Source organism: Mobula hypostoma, chromosome Y, assembly GCF_963921235.1.
Source record: "Mobula hypostoma chromosome Y, sMobHyp1.1, whole genome shotgun sequence".
Lineage (NCBI taxonomy): Eukaryota > Metazoa > Chordata > Chondrichthyes > Myliobatiformes > Myliobatidae > Mobula > Mobula hypostoma.
The window spans coordinates 2,758,176-2,773,347 of NC_086130.1; the positions used below are offsets into that span (position 1 = coordinate 2,758,176).

General features: G+C 43.6%; 1 protein-coding gene across 1 annotated transcript in view; it reads left to right on the plus strand.

The window, feature by feature from the left end:
• Positions 1-15,172, plus strand: part of LOC134341089 (histone-lysine N-methyltransferase 2A-like) — a 272,129-nt gene that overhangs the window by 56,177 nt on the left and 200,780 nt on the right. The window contains exon 3 of the mRNA XM_063038841.1: positions 11,404-14,042. Coding sequence (XP_062894911.1) covers positions 11,404-14,042 — 2,639 coding nt within the window. The remainder of the gene's footprint in view (positions 1-11,403; positions 14,043-15,172) is intronic.

A 15,172-nucleotide genomic window follows, 5' to 3' on the forward strand; every position in this document is an offset into this window, starting at 1 on the left:
TAAACTACGTCGTCCAAGAAGCTATTGTAGTAATAAAGGACATTTTCTCACTTCCACAGCCTCCAGGCACATCTTTCCACCTTTATCTCTAATCGGTCCTACCTTCACTCCTGTCATCCTTTTTTTCTTCACATAATTGAAGAATGCCTTGGGATTTTCCTTTACCCTACTCGCCAAGGCCTTCTCATGCCTCCTTCTTGCTCTTCTCAGCCCCTTCTTAAGCTCCTTTCTTGCTTCCCTATATTCCTCAATGGACCCATCTGTTCCTTACTTCCTAAACCTCATGTGTGCTGCCTTCTTCCACCTGACTAGATTTTCCACCTCACTTGTCACCCATGGTTCCTTCACCCTACCATTCTTTATCTTCCTCACCGGGACAAATTTATCCCTAACATCCTGCAAGAGGTCTCTAAACATTGACCACATGTCCATAAAACATGGCCAAAGGCACCATAGGGTACAGACGATAATCAAAATTAATACAATCAGACTTCCAAAACGCAACACCCCACCTTCAACCAATACATTTTCCTTTAGTCCAAGAAAGTTCTCCTACTCAGTTCCTTCAGCAGCACGTTTGCAGTCTGTTCGATTCCCCTCCACAAGTGCACTGGGTGGCTTACCGTACACAGGGGCCAGTGTTCCAATATGGCAGATTAGTTCATCAAGGAGCATTGGCTCAATAAGATCAGTTTCTTCTGAAATTAGAGGTTTATCTGCCAATACAACTTCTTTTGCTGCCACTGGATCTGTAGAACGTAGACAGCAGTATATATATAGCCACGGTCTTTCAAGTCAGGGTTGTCAGAATCCTGTGTCGCCAAGCTCAGAACTTGCTGCACCAGCTCTTGTGTCCCAGTTGTTGTATTTTTAAAATAGTTTCACAATAGCAGTCAAAAGTTGTAGTTGAACCCGTGTGCTCTCATCATGGAATCCTTCCAGGAAGCTCTCTAATAGCTTATCAGCATTGTCAATTCTTTCAGCATACTCTCCAACTATCCGTATCATTGCTGCTCTTGCTTCTGGTTCATCCAATGAGTCCAGATTTTCACAAAGTGTTGCAATAACACTTTCATACTTGTCTGGATATTTACGGAAACTGTCCTTTATTACTATTAACTATCCTTGTTATATGCGTCTTCTGACCATGTGGATTCAGTTATGCAAGGAACCTATTTCTACCACCATCTCCTTATATGCGTCCAAAATTCAGTTATGCGAGGAGCACTGCTTTCCTGCCTATACAAGTCACGTGCGCACACCCCACAGTCTCACTGTTGGGACGAGGAACATTGCTTTCCCGCCAATACAAGTCAGGTGCACACACGCCACACAATCTCACTCCCACCACTCTATTGGCAGATAAACCTCTAATTTCAGAAGAAACTGATCTTATTGAGCCAATGCTCCTTGATGAACTAATCTGCCATATTGGAATACTGGACCCTGTGTACGGTAAGCCACCCAGTGCATTTGTGGAGGGGAATCGAACAGACTGCAAACGTGCTGCTGAAGGAACTGAGTAGGAGAACTTTCTTGGACTAAAGGAAAATGTATTGGTTGAAGGTGGGGTGTTGCGTTTTGGAAGTCTGATTGTATTAATTTTGATTATCGTCTATATCCTATGGTGCCTTTGGCCATGTTTTATGGACATGTGATCGATGTTTAGCGATCTCTTGCGGGATATTAGGGATAAATTTGTCCCGGTGTGGAAAATAAAGAATGGTAGGGTGAAGGAACCATGGGTGACAAGTGAGGTGGAAAATCTAGTCAGGTGGAAGAAGGCAGCACACATGAGGTTTAGGAAGCAAGGATCAGATGGGTCCATTGAGGAATATAGGGAAGCAAGAAAGGAGCTTAAGGAGGGGCTGAGAAGAGCAAGAAGGAGGCATGAGAAGGCCTTGGCGAGTAGGGTAAAGGAAAATCCCAAGGCATTCTTCAATTATGTGAAGAAAAAAAGATGACAGGAGTGAAGGTAGGACCGATTAGAGATTAGTACGATGTGCCTGGAGGTTGTGGAAGTGAGCGAGGTCCTCAATGAATACTTCTCTTCGCTATTCACCAATGAGAGGGAACTTGATGATGGTGAGGACAGTATGAGTGAGGTTGATGTTCTGGAGCATGTTGATATTAAGGGAGAGGAGGTGTTGGAGTTGTTAAAATACATTAGGACAGATAAGTCACCAGGGCGTGATGGAATATTCCCCAGGCTGCTCCACGAGGCGAGAGAAGAGTTTGCTGAGCCTCTGGCTAGGATCTTTATGTCCTCGTTGTCCATGGGAATGGTACCGGAGGATTGGAGCGAGGCGAATGTTGTCCCCTTGTTCAAAAAAGGTAATAGGGTTAGTCCGGGTAGTTATAGACCAGTGAGCCTTACGTCTGTGGTGGGAAAGCTGTTGGAAAAGATTCTTAGAGATAGAATCTATAGGCATTTAGAGAATCATGGTCTGATCAGGGACAGTCAGCATGGCTTTGTGAAGGGCAGATCATATCTAACAAGCCTGATAGAGTTCTTTGAGGAGGTGACCAGAGATATAGATGAGGTTAGTGCAGTGGATGTGATCTATATGAATTTTTATTAAGGCATTTGATGAGGTTCCACATGGTAGGCTTATTCAGAAAGTTAGAAGGCATGGGATCCAGGGAATTTTGGCCAGATGGATTCAGAATTGGCTTGCCTGCAGAAGGCAGAGGGTGGTGGTGGAGGGAGTACATTCAGATCGGAGGATTGTGACTAGTGGTGTCCCACAAGGATCTGTTCTGGGACCTCTATTTTTCGTGATTTTTATTAACGACCTTTATGTGGAGGTGGAAGGGTGGGTTGGCAAGTTTGCAGATGACTCAAAGGTTGGTGGTATTGTAGATAGTGTAGAGATTGTCAAAGATTGCAGAGAGACATTGATAGGATGCACGAGTGGGCTGAGAAGTGGCAGATGGAGTTCAACCCGGAGAAGTGTGAGGTGGTACACTTTGGAAGGACAAACTCCAAGGCAGAGTACAAAGTAAATGGCAGGATACTTGGTAGTGTGGAGGAGCAGAGGGATCTGGGGGTATATGTCCACAGACCCCTAAAAGTTGCCTCACAGGTGGATAGGGTAGTTAAGAAAGTTTATGGGGTGTTAGCTTTCATAAGTCGAGGGATAGAGTTTAAGAGTCGCGATGTAATGATGCAGCTCGATAAAACTCTGGTTAGGCCACACTTGGAGTACTGAGTCCAGTTCTGGTCACTTCACTATAGGAAGTATGTAGAAGCATTGGAAAGGGTACATAGGAGATTTACCAGGATGCTGCCTGGTTTAGAAAGTATGTATTATGATCAGAGATTAAGGGGGCTAGGGCTTTACTCTTTGGAGAGAAGGAGGACGAGAGGAGACATGATAGAGGTGTACAAGATAATAAGAGGAATGGATAGAGTGGATAGCCAGTGCCTCTTCCCCAGGGCACCACTGCTCAGTACAAGAGGACATAGCTTTAAGGTAAGGGATGGGAAGTTCAAGGGGAATACTAGAGGAAGGTTTTTCACTCAGAGAGTGGTTGGTGCGTGGAATGCACTGCCTGAGTCAGTGGTGGAGACAGATACACTAGTGAAGTTTAACAGAGTACTAGACAGGTATAGGGAGGAATTTAGAGTGGGGGAGTTATATGGGAGGCAGGGTTTAAGGGTCGGCACAACATTGTGGGCCGAAGGGCCTGTACTGTGCTGTACTATTCTATGTTCTATGTTTTGTATCATGTAGAAGCAAAAATCTGTTCTGAAAGGTTTATCATATAATGATAAAAGGGAGGGAATGATAAGGTTTTAAGGATATTGGGGGACGTAAGAAAGGATTCTTGGGCTCTTGTAAATAAGGGGTTAAAATTAAGTGCAAACATATGTGTGCTCTGTATAGTGTCCTTCACTGCAGCAGTGTTTAGATTAACGACTCTCAGCTGTCCCTTGGGAACGACATGGGGACTAAATTCACACAGGTTGCATTTATCATGCCTTATGATTTCACTTCACTGCTCTACGTTCCCTCCTTGTGTCACTCCAGGCTTCACAGATAAGGCACGAAACTGTTTGTAATTAAAAACTTAATTTGGTGCACTCCTTTAACTAAATAATTAAGTTTTGCTGTAACTGATTTGGCGGGAATATTCGTTAGACTGAGTGTTCTTTGTTAGCCAGTTCTATAAATTGTCATGTTTCTGAGTGTTACACAGAAGCTCTTTTGAGCTGCCAGAGAGTGAGAGAGAATTTCTGTCTCTTTGATGTTCAGTTCCCAGCTTCTCGCCGGCTGAGCTCAAAGAAATAAACTGGTGAAAAGGATAAAGTAAAGAACTGTGTGGTGTGGTTATTGGTTTGGCAAATTTAAGTTTACAGGGCCTTGGGGAAAAGATGGTTCTAACCTGTGGGGAGCTGTCCCATCTTCGGTACATTGCTCCACCCTTATGTATGACTGTAGTTGACTGGAAGCCCACAAAAAGAAGGCAGAAGACAACGGCCCAGTACATGGTGAAGTCTGTAACAGACTCCTTATTCGGTAAATTTTTACAGTCAGTAGAATGCATCCACCGTGGTTGTCCTTCCAGCTTGACTGCTGTGGGTGTGGTGAGTGGTACTTGGAATGGTCCCTTCCTCTGTTGTCCTAGTTTGCCACAGCTCCAGTTCTTAGTTAGTATGTAGGCCTCAGGTTCAATGTTGGGGTAGTCGCCTTCTCTTGTGGTATCATCTTCGTCCTTGTATGCCTGACACACCTGTAAATGTAAGGCTTGGAGAATCTTAGGTTGCCCATTTATATCAAGAGTGGGAGGCTGCACAGAACCCCATAGGGGCTTTCCAAAGATGATTTCAGCTGGTGTCAATCCTGTTTTTTTTTCTCGAGGGGTGGCCCTCATATGGAATAATGCTGAGGGCAATACCTTTAACCATTTAAGCCCCATTTCCTCTGTAGGTTTTGACAATTTAGTTGTCAGGGTACCATTTGCCCTTTCCACTATACCTGCAGCCTGGAGATGATGACAGCAATGGAATTGTTGTTGAATGGATAAGGCATTGCAGATTTCCTCATTTAACTTTGCTACATAGTGGGGACTGTTATCTGAACTGAACATTTCTGGTAGCTCATACCGGGGAATGACTTCTCACAAAAGTATTTTAGCTTCTGTCAGGGCTGTACTAGGAGCTTGAAGAGATTTAACATGTCAATAAGTACACTAAAAAACTTCTATAGTTGTACTGTGGAGAGCATTCTGACAGGCTGCATCATTCTGTGATGTGAGGGGCTCCTGCACAGGACCAAAAGAAGCTGCAGAATGTTGTAAATCTAGTCAGCTCCATCTTGGACACTAATCTACAAAGTACCCAGGGCATCCTCAGGGAGCAGTATCTCAGAAAGACAGTGTCCAATATTAAGGACCCCCAGCACCCAGGACATGCCCTTTTCTCACTGTAACCATCAGGTAGGAGGTACAGAAGTCTGAAGGCACACACTCGGCGATTCAGGAACAGCTTCTTCCCCTCTGACATCCAATTCCAAAATGGACATTGAAGGACACTACCTCACCTTTTTTTTAATATACAGTATATCTTTTTTTGCACATTCTTATAAATCTATTGAAATATGTCATTGATTTACTTGTTTATTTATTATTTTTATCATTATTATTATTAATTTATCTCTCTGCTAGATTATGTTTATTGAACTGCTGCTGCTAAGTTAACAAATTTCATGTCACATGCCGGTGATAATAAACTTGATTCGGATTATTTGTGGCAGGGATTGCCTCGATCCATCTACTAAACACATCTATGATGACTAAGCAATATTTGTACTCTAGGTAGTTCAATAAAATCAATTTGTAAACATGAAAAGGGGCCTCCAGGTAGGAGAGTGATGCCCAACACACAGGGTGTCCCCTTTCCCACGTCGTTCTTACAGCATATTAAACATGCTTTTGTCCTCTTTGCTGCCACTTGCTGCAATTTCCGAAGCCACTATGTTTGCAGCAAACTGTTTACCCCTCCCTCATTTCCGAGGTGAGTACAAGTATAGGTATAATCAAGGAGGATTGGTAGAGATTGGGTAGGGATGCAGACCTGTCCTGCAGGGGTGAACCAGAGGCCCGTCACAGGACCCTCCTTACAGCCCATCTGTGACCGCAGTCTGTGTTCCTCCTCAGGGGCGTCCCCTGAAACCTACGTATGACTTGCATGTCTGGCATACCCGTGCTGTCTGAGAGGCGCAGGGGGTTTTGGTGGGGCCCCGGTGGGACTATAATTTCGAGTCTCTGGGCTGTGGCTTTGTCAGTCTCATCAGCCATGGCGTTACTGGTGGAGGTTTTATCAGTCTGGTCTTCAGGGGAGGAGGACATTTGATAATGGCCAATGTTTTTGGAAGCTGCAAGGCAGTGAGCAGAGCCTGTACAAACGTAGCATTGCTAATAGGATGTCCTGAGGAGGTGAGGAAACCCCGGCATTCCCAAAGCATTCCGTAGTCATGAGCTACCCCGAAGGCGTATCGAGCATCAGTGTAGGTGTTGCATGTTTGTTGGTGGTGAGGATGCAGGCATGAGTGAGGGCAAATAACTCAGCTTTTTGTGCTGTCACAGCTGGTTGAAAGGCTGCCTGCTCGAGCACCATGTCATCTGTGACCACAGCATAGCTGGAACATCTCTGGCCTTGAGGGCCCATGAAAGAACTACCATTAGTTATGTCAGGTTCGGTAAGGGTTAGTCTGTGAGGTCCTCATGGGCTGTAGTGAGGAGTTGATTTCGTTGTACACAGTCGTGTTCAGAATCATTTGTAACCTGGATGGCGATGTTAGGGAAGTGGCCGGGTTTAAAGTGGAGCAGAGAGAAAACGTCAGCTGCAGGTTGCTCAGTGAGGCTGTCTCATAGCGATTTTGTCGTGCCTGAGTGTGGTGCTGTGTCTGTCGAGAGGTCAAAAGCTCCACCACCAAGTGGGAAGCCAGCACATTTACAGGCTGATGTAGGGTAATATTAGAAGCTGTAGTTACCAGGATATATACTGCCATCCCTGAAACTCCACCCATAGGGGTTGCGTCCGTTGGTATGTTCATTCAGACCCCTTGAACCCTAGGGGGGGAATGGTGGCCCCGGAAAACCGGAATCCATGTTCTGACATGATCGAGGGTGGAAGTGGTTGTCCCCTTATCAATCATAAATGGAAGCTGAATTCCAGCTAGCTGAAGAATTATTGTTGGGTTCCTCTTGCAGGTTACTACTTACAATGGGCAACATTTTCGAGGGTCATTTAGCAAAAGGATTGTTCATGGAGAATGGGAAGATGGTCCGGTTTGAAACTGGGCGTCTCTGCTGACCCCAGGGCACCTTGCCTTCCAGTGTCCTGGTTGGCCACAGTTAAAACACGGTCCAGGCTGAGCACCATGTCATCTGTGACCACAGCATAGCTGGAACATCTCTGGCCTTGAGGGCCCATGAAAGAACTACCATTAGTTATGTCAGGTTCGGTAAGGGTTAGTCTGTGAGGTCCTCATGGGCTGTAGTGAGGAGTTGATTTCGTTGTACACAGTCGTGTTCAGAATCATTTGTAACCTGGATGGCGATGTTAGGGAAGTGGCCGGGTTTAAAGTGGAGCAGAGAGAAAACGTCAGCTGCAGGTTGCTCAGTGAGGCTGTCTCATAGCGATTTTGTCGTGCCTGAGTGTGGTGCTGTGTCTGTCGAGAGGTCAAAAGCTCCACCACCAAGTGGGAAGCCAGCACATTTACAGGCTGATGTAGGGTAATATTAGAAGCTGCAGTTACCAGGATATATACTGCCTTCCCTGAAACTCCACCCATAGGGGTTGCGTCCGTTGGTATGTTCATTCAGACCCCTTGAACCCTAGGGGGGGAATGGTGGATTATTCTGGGTTCCTCTTGTGGATCACTACTTACAATGTGCAACATTTTCAAGAGTCATTTAGCAGAAGGATTGTTCATAGAGAATGGGGAAATGGTCCGGTTTGAAACTGGGCGTCTCTGTTGTCCCCAGGACACCTTGCCTTCCAGTTAAAACACGGTCCAGGCTGAGCTCCCCCGGCATGGGTGCTCGCTGGGGTGGCCCATTTCTTCGCTCAGGGGGAAAAGGTCGTTGGGGTCGTCCCCTTATTGCCATCAGCTGGACGGGTCCTGGGTCATATGGACCATCACAGGAAGTAAGGCCAATCAGTGAACTGATCCCAATCCTGGTTTCCTGGTTCCGGAGCATGTTTACGATGCTGGCAATTATCTGACCCCCATCGGTGTCCCTCACTCCGTTGGACAAATTCATACTTAATTACAACTCCCTTTGAGACAGTTCTGGACTCTGCGCTGGGATCCCAGTAGTAAACTACAGCCCGTCACATCTGATTACGGTCATTATCTGGCCAGTGGTCTTAATAATCGTGGCTAATTTAAAAGGGAGACATCGGAGCAGCAGGGCATTAAATTGAGGGGAAGTATTCCCATTATTGAAGATCTGATCCCCTGCATAAGTCCTGTAGCATGATACGAAGTGCTCCCAATAATCCGACCCTGATTCCCTGGGCTTCAGTTTATATTCTAATACCTTGGGGATGTCAGCAGGCTGTTGGAGTGCTTTTTCCAAGCCCTGGATTATCTGATTGGTCTACTCTTCCTCGTTTAGTGTCCTTCCCTCAGTTCTCGGCACGTCTGGTATCCTGGTTCAGCCTTCCATTTCTATCCCTCGTCCACAGATAATATCATGCAACAAGATCTGAAGAGATCCTGGGGGGTAGTGTTATACATCTGAATTGTGCTCCACATGGATTGTGCAAAAAGCACCAGTTTCTCCTTTCTGTCAGGGGCCTGATTCTTTATTATGATCATCTGTTGTGGTTTCCATGGGACTTCGACAGGGATAACCACCGGCTGGTCTTGGTTCTCCCGCCCTGGGATTTGTCATCAATCGAGTAGGTTACTGTCTCTGAGATTCGGTGGGGGAGTTTTCTTGGGGACTGAGCTTAACTGTTCTTCAGTATCTCCCCGTGGGATGGTTGGATATTGGGACTCTGTCCTCCCCCCTCCCTTTGCTTCACCCTTCCTCCCACGGTGTTGGTGAACCCTGGAGAATTTTCAGGTCCTGAGGCTAGTAGCGATTTACGATACGGTGGTGGGGGTCTTGTCTCTAGTCAGTCCTCATTGAGATCACTCTCATCAGACAGGGTCGGTAAGCCAGACATGCTTCCGGGATCCTGTATTTCTTTCCCTATTTTATTCCTTGATCAAGGTTTTGCATTTATTATGACTGATCTTTTTCTGGACCATTTTTATGGCTTGTTCACAGTTTGTCGCATCCCAAGTTCCTCCCCATGGCCACACTTCATCTCCCAATTTCTTATGCAAAATACCACAAAGCACTTAAATCTCTCTCTTTATCATGAAACAATTCATACTTTTTACCTAGTGAAGTTCCTGCACCTTTTAAATCACACAACAGATCGTATCCCAGGTTTTTGTCTTTTTACCAGGCACGGTGTCTTCTGCTCAATTCTCCTGTGATTCTTACCGGACTTTAATTTTTACCTAATACCTGCGTACAGTATCTACTGTTCAATTTTCCTGATTCGTTTACCCAACTTTAATTCTTAGGCGACTTCAAATTTTACCCGACCTGTGCCACCTATCCAATTTAATCCTTCCTGTTTTTACCAGACACCTGTCAATTGTCCAGTTTTCAAATAATTGCCGTACCTTATACGAGTCTCTCAGCAGATTCGATCTGGGTCCCGTCAAGGTCCTGTGTTGCGGTCCAGGCGAGGGGCAGAGACTCACACCGGTATCGTAGGGAGCGACAAAGACAATTCGTCTTTGCGGGCCCGATCGTTCCTTGTAGATAGGATGTTCGGTCTGTCACTTACTCAGCCCGCCTCCATGTCACAGTCCCTATGTTGGTACCCTGCTCACTGTGCCAGATGTGGAAGTTGAATCAGATAAAGTCACTCAGAGACCGTATTAGTACAAACTCTTTATTCAAAGCACCTGGGGCTTACTCAGTTAGTCACTCAAACAGGAACAGTCTGCCTGTGACTGTTCCTGCCCGATCCACCAAACTAACTCACAATTCCTCTTACAACATAGATATATTTGTCCAGATACCTCCCTCACAAGACAGGCTGAAGTCAAAGTTATCCACTACTTGACAGCCCCGAAAGACAAATCACAAAATAGGGATAATGGACAGAACATACAGAAACAGGCTGGAGTGGTCCTATCTCTATGCACGAGTGCACAAGGAATTTAGCATCCTGAAACCCTAGCTAGGAGTAAACCCTTAGCTAACCCTTCAAGGAGAAATATGTCTCAGCACATCTGTTGATCATCAGCGGTTACTTTCAGAACAACAGGCTGCTGTTGTTTAACGAAGTGTTAACCCCTTTACATACTTTATCAGTACGACAAGTGATTTGTTGGTAATAATCATTTAGATACTTTTTAAAGCTAGCCTGTTTAAAATTCCTGAAAATGATAGTGAAGGCATTAGGTTGCGCTGCTGCATGCCTGTGATTACATTAGTTTGTCTAGAGCCTCTTTAACACTGGCCTATGGGTGGGATGTACACCACTATCAAGATGATGGCTGGAATCTCTCACGGCAGATAAAATGGTTGGTCCTTGATTGCAAGATGTTGCAGGTTGAGTGAGTAGGACTGGAACAGCTCTGCAACATTTGTACACCACAGAGATTTGATCATAAAGTGTACTCAGTCACCTCTACCTTTGAAAGTCAACCATTCTTCCATTCATGCTGGTCATATCATGAGCTCTTATTAAGCCAGCTTGTTGTAGCATTTTGTTAAAGGCCTTCTGAAAATACAAGTAAACAACATACCTTGACTGTCTTTCATCTCTCTTGTATTTATTTTTTTCAAAGAATTTTAACAGATTTGTCAGGCAACATTTCCCTTTAAGTAAACCATGCTGACTTTAGCCTATTTTATCATGTGCCTCTAAGATTCCTGAAACCTCATTCTTAGTAATGGACTCCAACATCTTCCCAACCGTAGAAATCAGGCTAATTGGCATTTAATTTCCATTTTTCTTCCTCCCTGTCTTCATTAAGAGTGGAATGACATTTGTAGTTTTTCAGTCCTCAGGAACCATCCCAGAAGCTAATGATTAGAAACCATAGAAAAACTACAGCACAGAAACAGGCCATTTGGCCCTTCTTGGCTGTGCTGGACCATTTTCTGCCTAGTCCCACTGACCTGCACACATAGAAACCATAGAAAAACTAAAAGATCATTGAAAGATTCTTGAAAGATCATTACTTATGTCTTGATAATCTAATGAACTACCTGTTCCTCAGAACTTTGATTGCAACAAAACTGTTACATTTGATTAAATGCAATGGTTATTTTTTTCAGTATTTCTAATTAAAAATTATCTTTAATTTATAGTTGAATCTCAAAGGAAGCTTCGGGGAAGACAACGAACATTTTCTTCACAAAGTTCAGATGTATTATCAGATTCGTCTTTCACATTTTCACTTTCAGACAAACTTGAATCGAAGCTTGTTGAGAAAGAAAAGATACAAGAATTGAACTGTAGCAAAAGGAAGAGAGGTCGGCCTCCAGTGTTAAGTAGTCCAAAGCTTCATATTACGGAAGATACGAAAGAAGTAACAAATGGGAAAATGGAGAAACAAAGAAATGAAAATGAAAAAGTGGTGAAGAAGCATGCATTGTTGCAGGTGACAAAAGTAAAGAAACTAAGAGTAGTCAAAGTGTCTCCTTTGCAGTCCAAATTAAAGAAAGCTAAACTACAGATTAATAACATTGTGGGAAAGACTGAACGAAGGAGAGGAAGACCACCGTCTTCAGAGCAATTGAAGACTGTTTCAAAACTCCTTGTTCCAGCACAAACCAAGAAACAAAAAAGCTTACGTAAGGAGAAAGATGGAACACCAACACAGAAATTACCTGTGATAAAAGAGATTAAGTCTACTGTCAGACGGGCACCCCGGAAGATAACCAAACCCGTGAGAATTGTTCCTGTCACAAAAAGGACTGATGCAGCTATTGCAAAACAACTTTTGCAGAGAGCTAGAAAAGGAGCTCAGAAACGCATGGCTTCCCCTCAGCCGAAAAATATTCGTCAGTTTATCATGCCAGTTATCAGTGCCATTTCTTCAAGGATAATTAAAACGCCAAAACGATTTATTGAAGATGATAGCTATATGCCTCCTGTCAAAGCACCCCGCCTAGAGTCAACTCCAACTAGTCGGTTCAGCTTAGTGTCTTGTGAGTCTAGTGAGAAATCCAGTGCTGTTTCACATCAATCTTCCCAAATCTCTTCTGATTCTTCAAGATCGAGCAGCCCCAGTGTTACTTCCACTGATTCACAGATATCTGATGAACTGCAGACTCTTTCTGAAGTAACAGCTCAGTCAAGTAATTTGCAGAGTTGCTTAAATGCCCCAGAGTTAAGTGAACCAGGAGGCACAGATAAAAATGGTCTCAGATTCACAATGTCAGAAAGAAACAATATTACAACAAGCAAGAAATTGCCAACTTCTTCACCGCAGCCAACATCCTCCTCGCCTCCACCACCTTTGCTTTCTCCGCCAACCCTGCAGCAAACTTCAAACATAACTGATCATTCTCCCTGGCTGATGCCTCCAAACATACCATTCATTTCCCCACCAACAGGTTTGCCAGAAAAACGAAAGTCTATCTTAAGAGAGCCAACATTCAAGTGGACGTCTCTCAAAAATCTGAGGCCAGAATCGCATCAGTACTTCTCTTCAGCAAAGTATGCCAAAGAAGGACTTATTCGTAAACCAGTATTTGATAACTTCATAACATCACCCTTAACTCCGGAAGATGTTGGCTTGTCATCCAAGTTTCATTCATCTTCTAGCTCAACACAACTGCGATTTTTTTCTTCGCTTCATCCTACTTCTAGGTTTGATACTCATAAGAGAAGTCCGCTGCTTCGTGCTCCACGATTCACTCCAAGTGAAGCCCACTCCAGAATTTTTGAGTCTGTTACTGTAATACCAAGCAATCTGGTTCGATCTTCAGTTTCTGCCTTGGATAAAGGGAATTCTTCCAAAAAGAACAACAAAGAGTTGCATATTTCAAACCGTTTTGAGCCAAAATCTCCATCACACTCCATGAGAACCAGAAGTGGAAGACTGATTTCTGCAGATGTATCACCCATCACTCTACAGACTCCCGTAACATCCTCATCTGTAAGCTCCGTTCTGACTGGTGCCCTAACTCCTGCTGTTGGTGCTTTGGTGCAGCCTGAAAGTGCAGGAAAAGATTGCAGAACAAAACTCATGGCTCAATCAACCAGCAGTCCAGGGGAGAGCTTCTCTGCAGATTCCGCAAACCCAAAACCTCCGTTGTTTCCATCACTAGCACCCAGTACTCAAAAAGACAAAGGTAAAAGCAAAGACAAGCAAACTGGAGAAATATTCAAAGAAAGAGATTCTGAGAAAGGGTTAGAGAAAGACAGAGAGAGAGATAAGGAAAAGGAAAATAAACGTGAGACAAGGAAGGAAAGGGAAAAAAAGTTACAGAGCAAGGGATTAGAACATCAAGAGAGTCCTGCATTGTTCCTTTTCTCAGTCACAGTGGATGATGACCAGATTCTTCCAGAGGATGTGGCTGCTTCATCTTCAATAAAAAAAGTTTCACGGAGAGTCAAAAGGACAAATTCAACTGATAAAGCTGCGGGGGGTGTGGGGGATGCCCTTTCCTCAACATTGTCTGATGGGAAGAATAAAAATGCAAAGAAAGGTAGACCAGGAGCTGAAGAGATGGTGCTGGTAACTGCTGGGACAGAAGACAGTGTAGCTGCATCCACCGGCAGTAAAGGCAATCCTCCTCGACATTCTTCTGTCACTTGCATGCTGTCATCTGGCACTCTGAAGCATTCTGCTCCCGCTATTAGTAGCATGCTTACTCAAGCAGATAAAATGACAACAACTGATAAACGAGTGGCAAATCTTTTAAGAAAGGCTAAAGCACAGCTTTGCAAGATTGAGAAGAACAAGTCATTAAAGTTTGTTAGCCCAACAAAATCTCAGGTACTCTGTTTATATTGAAAGATTATTTGTCTTTGAAGTATTAATAGTTTCAGTAAATAATAATATTTGATTGTATTAAAGTACTGCATTTAACATTTGAGTTGTTCACTCTTACTTTAATCGATTATATCAGTAACCCCTCAGTAAAACATTTAGTTCTATTATTCTTTTAAGTCAAAAATTCTTATCAGTTGGTTTTACTCCACTAGTGTTTATGTTGTTCCCACAACCATAATATGATAAGAGCAGTTTCCTTTAAAAATCTTTCAAAGAAAATCATTATACCTACTTTTTTAATACTACTTTACTGCTTTTTTACTGTTTATTCTTTGCATTTTGCAATGCCAATGACATTTGTTCTTTGATAAAGAATTTATTTAGACTGAGCAGAATTAAAGCATTATACAGGAATTAACATCACTCTTAAGTGTGCTTGGAATCAAAAATTTCTCAGTGACTATATTTGAGGAAATTCCTCCCTGTTCCATCATGTAAACTGTATTTTCACATAGCTTTGAGATATATTAACATGTTGTAGCAGGAAGATGTGATGAAGTGTGCAATAGTTTGCACCCAAGGTATAGTGAAAGTTGGGATTGCATTATTGAAGGAACATACAAATCATAAAATATGGGGTAGTGTTAAATCATTGAGATGAAGTTAGTGATGAAAAACTTCAAACAGAGTGACATAGAATGATGGAAAACGTAGAAACATGGAAAAGCTACGGCCCACAAAGCTGTGCCAAACATGTCCTTACGTTAGAAATTACCTAGGGTTACCCATAGACCTCTGTTTTTCTGAGCTTCATGTACCTAACCAGGAGTCTCTTAAAAAACCCTACCACAGTTGCCAGCAGCCCATTCCATGCACTCACCACTCTCTGCATAAAAAACTTACCCTGATATCTCCTCTGTATCTACTTCCAAGCACCTTAAAACTGTGCCCTCTCGTGCTAGACATTTCAGCCCTGGGGAAAAGTCTCTGACTATCCACATGATCAATGCCTCTCATCATCTTGTACACCTCTATCAGGTCACCTCTCATCTTCCGTTGCTCCAAGGAAAAAAGGCGGACTTCACTCAACCTATTCTCATAAGGTATGCTCCCCAATCCAGGCAACATCCTTG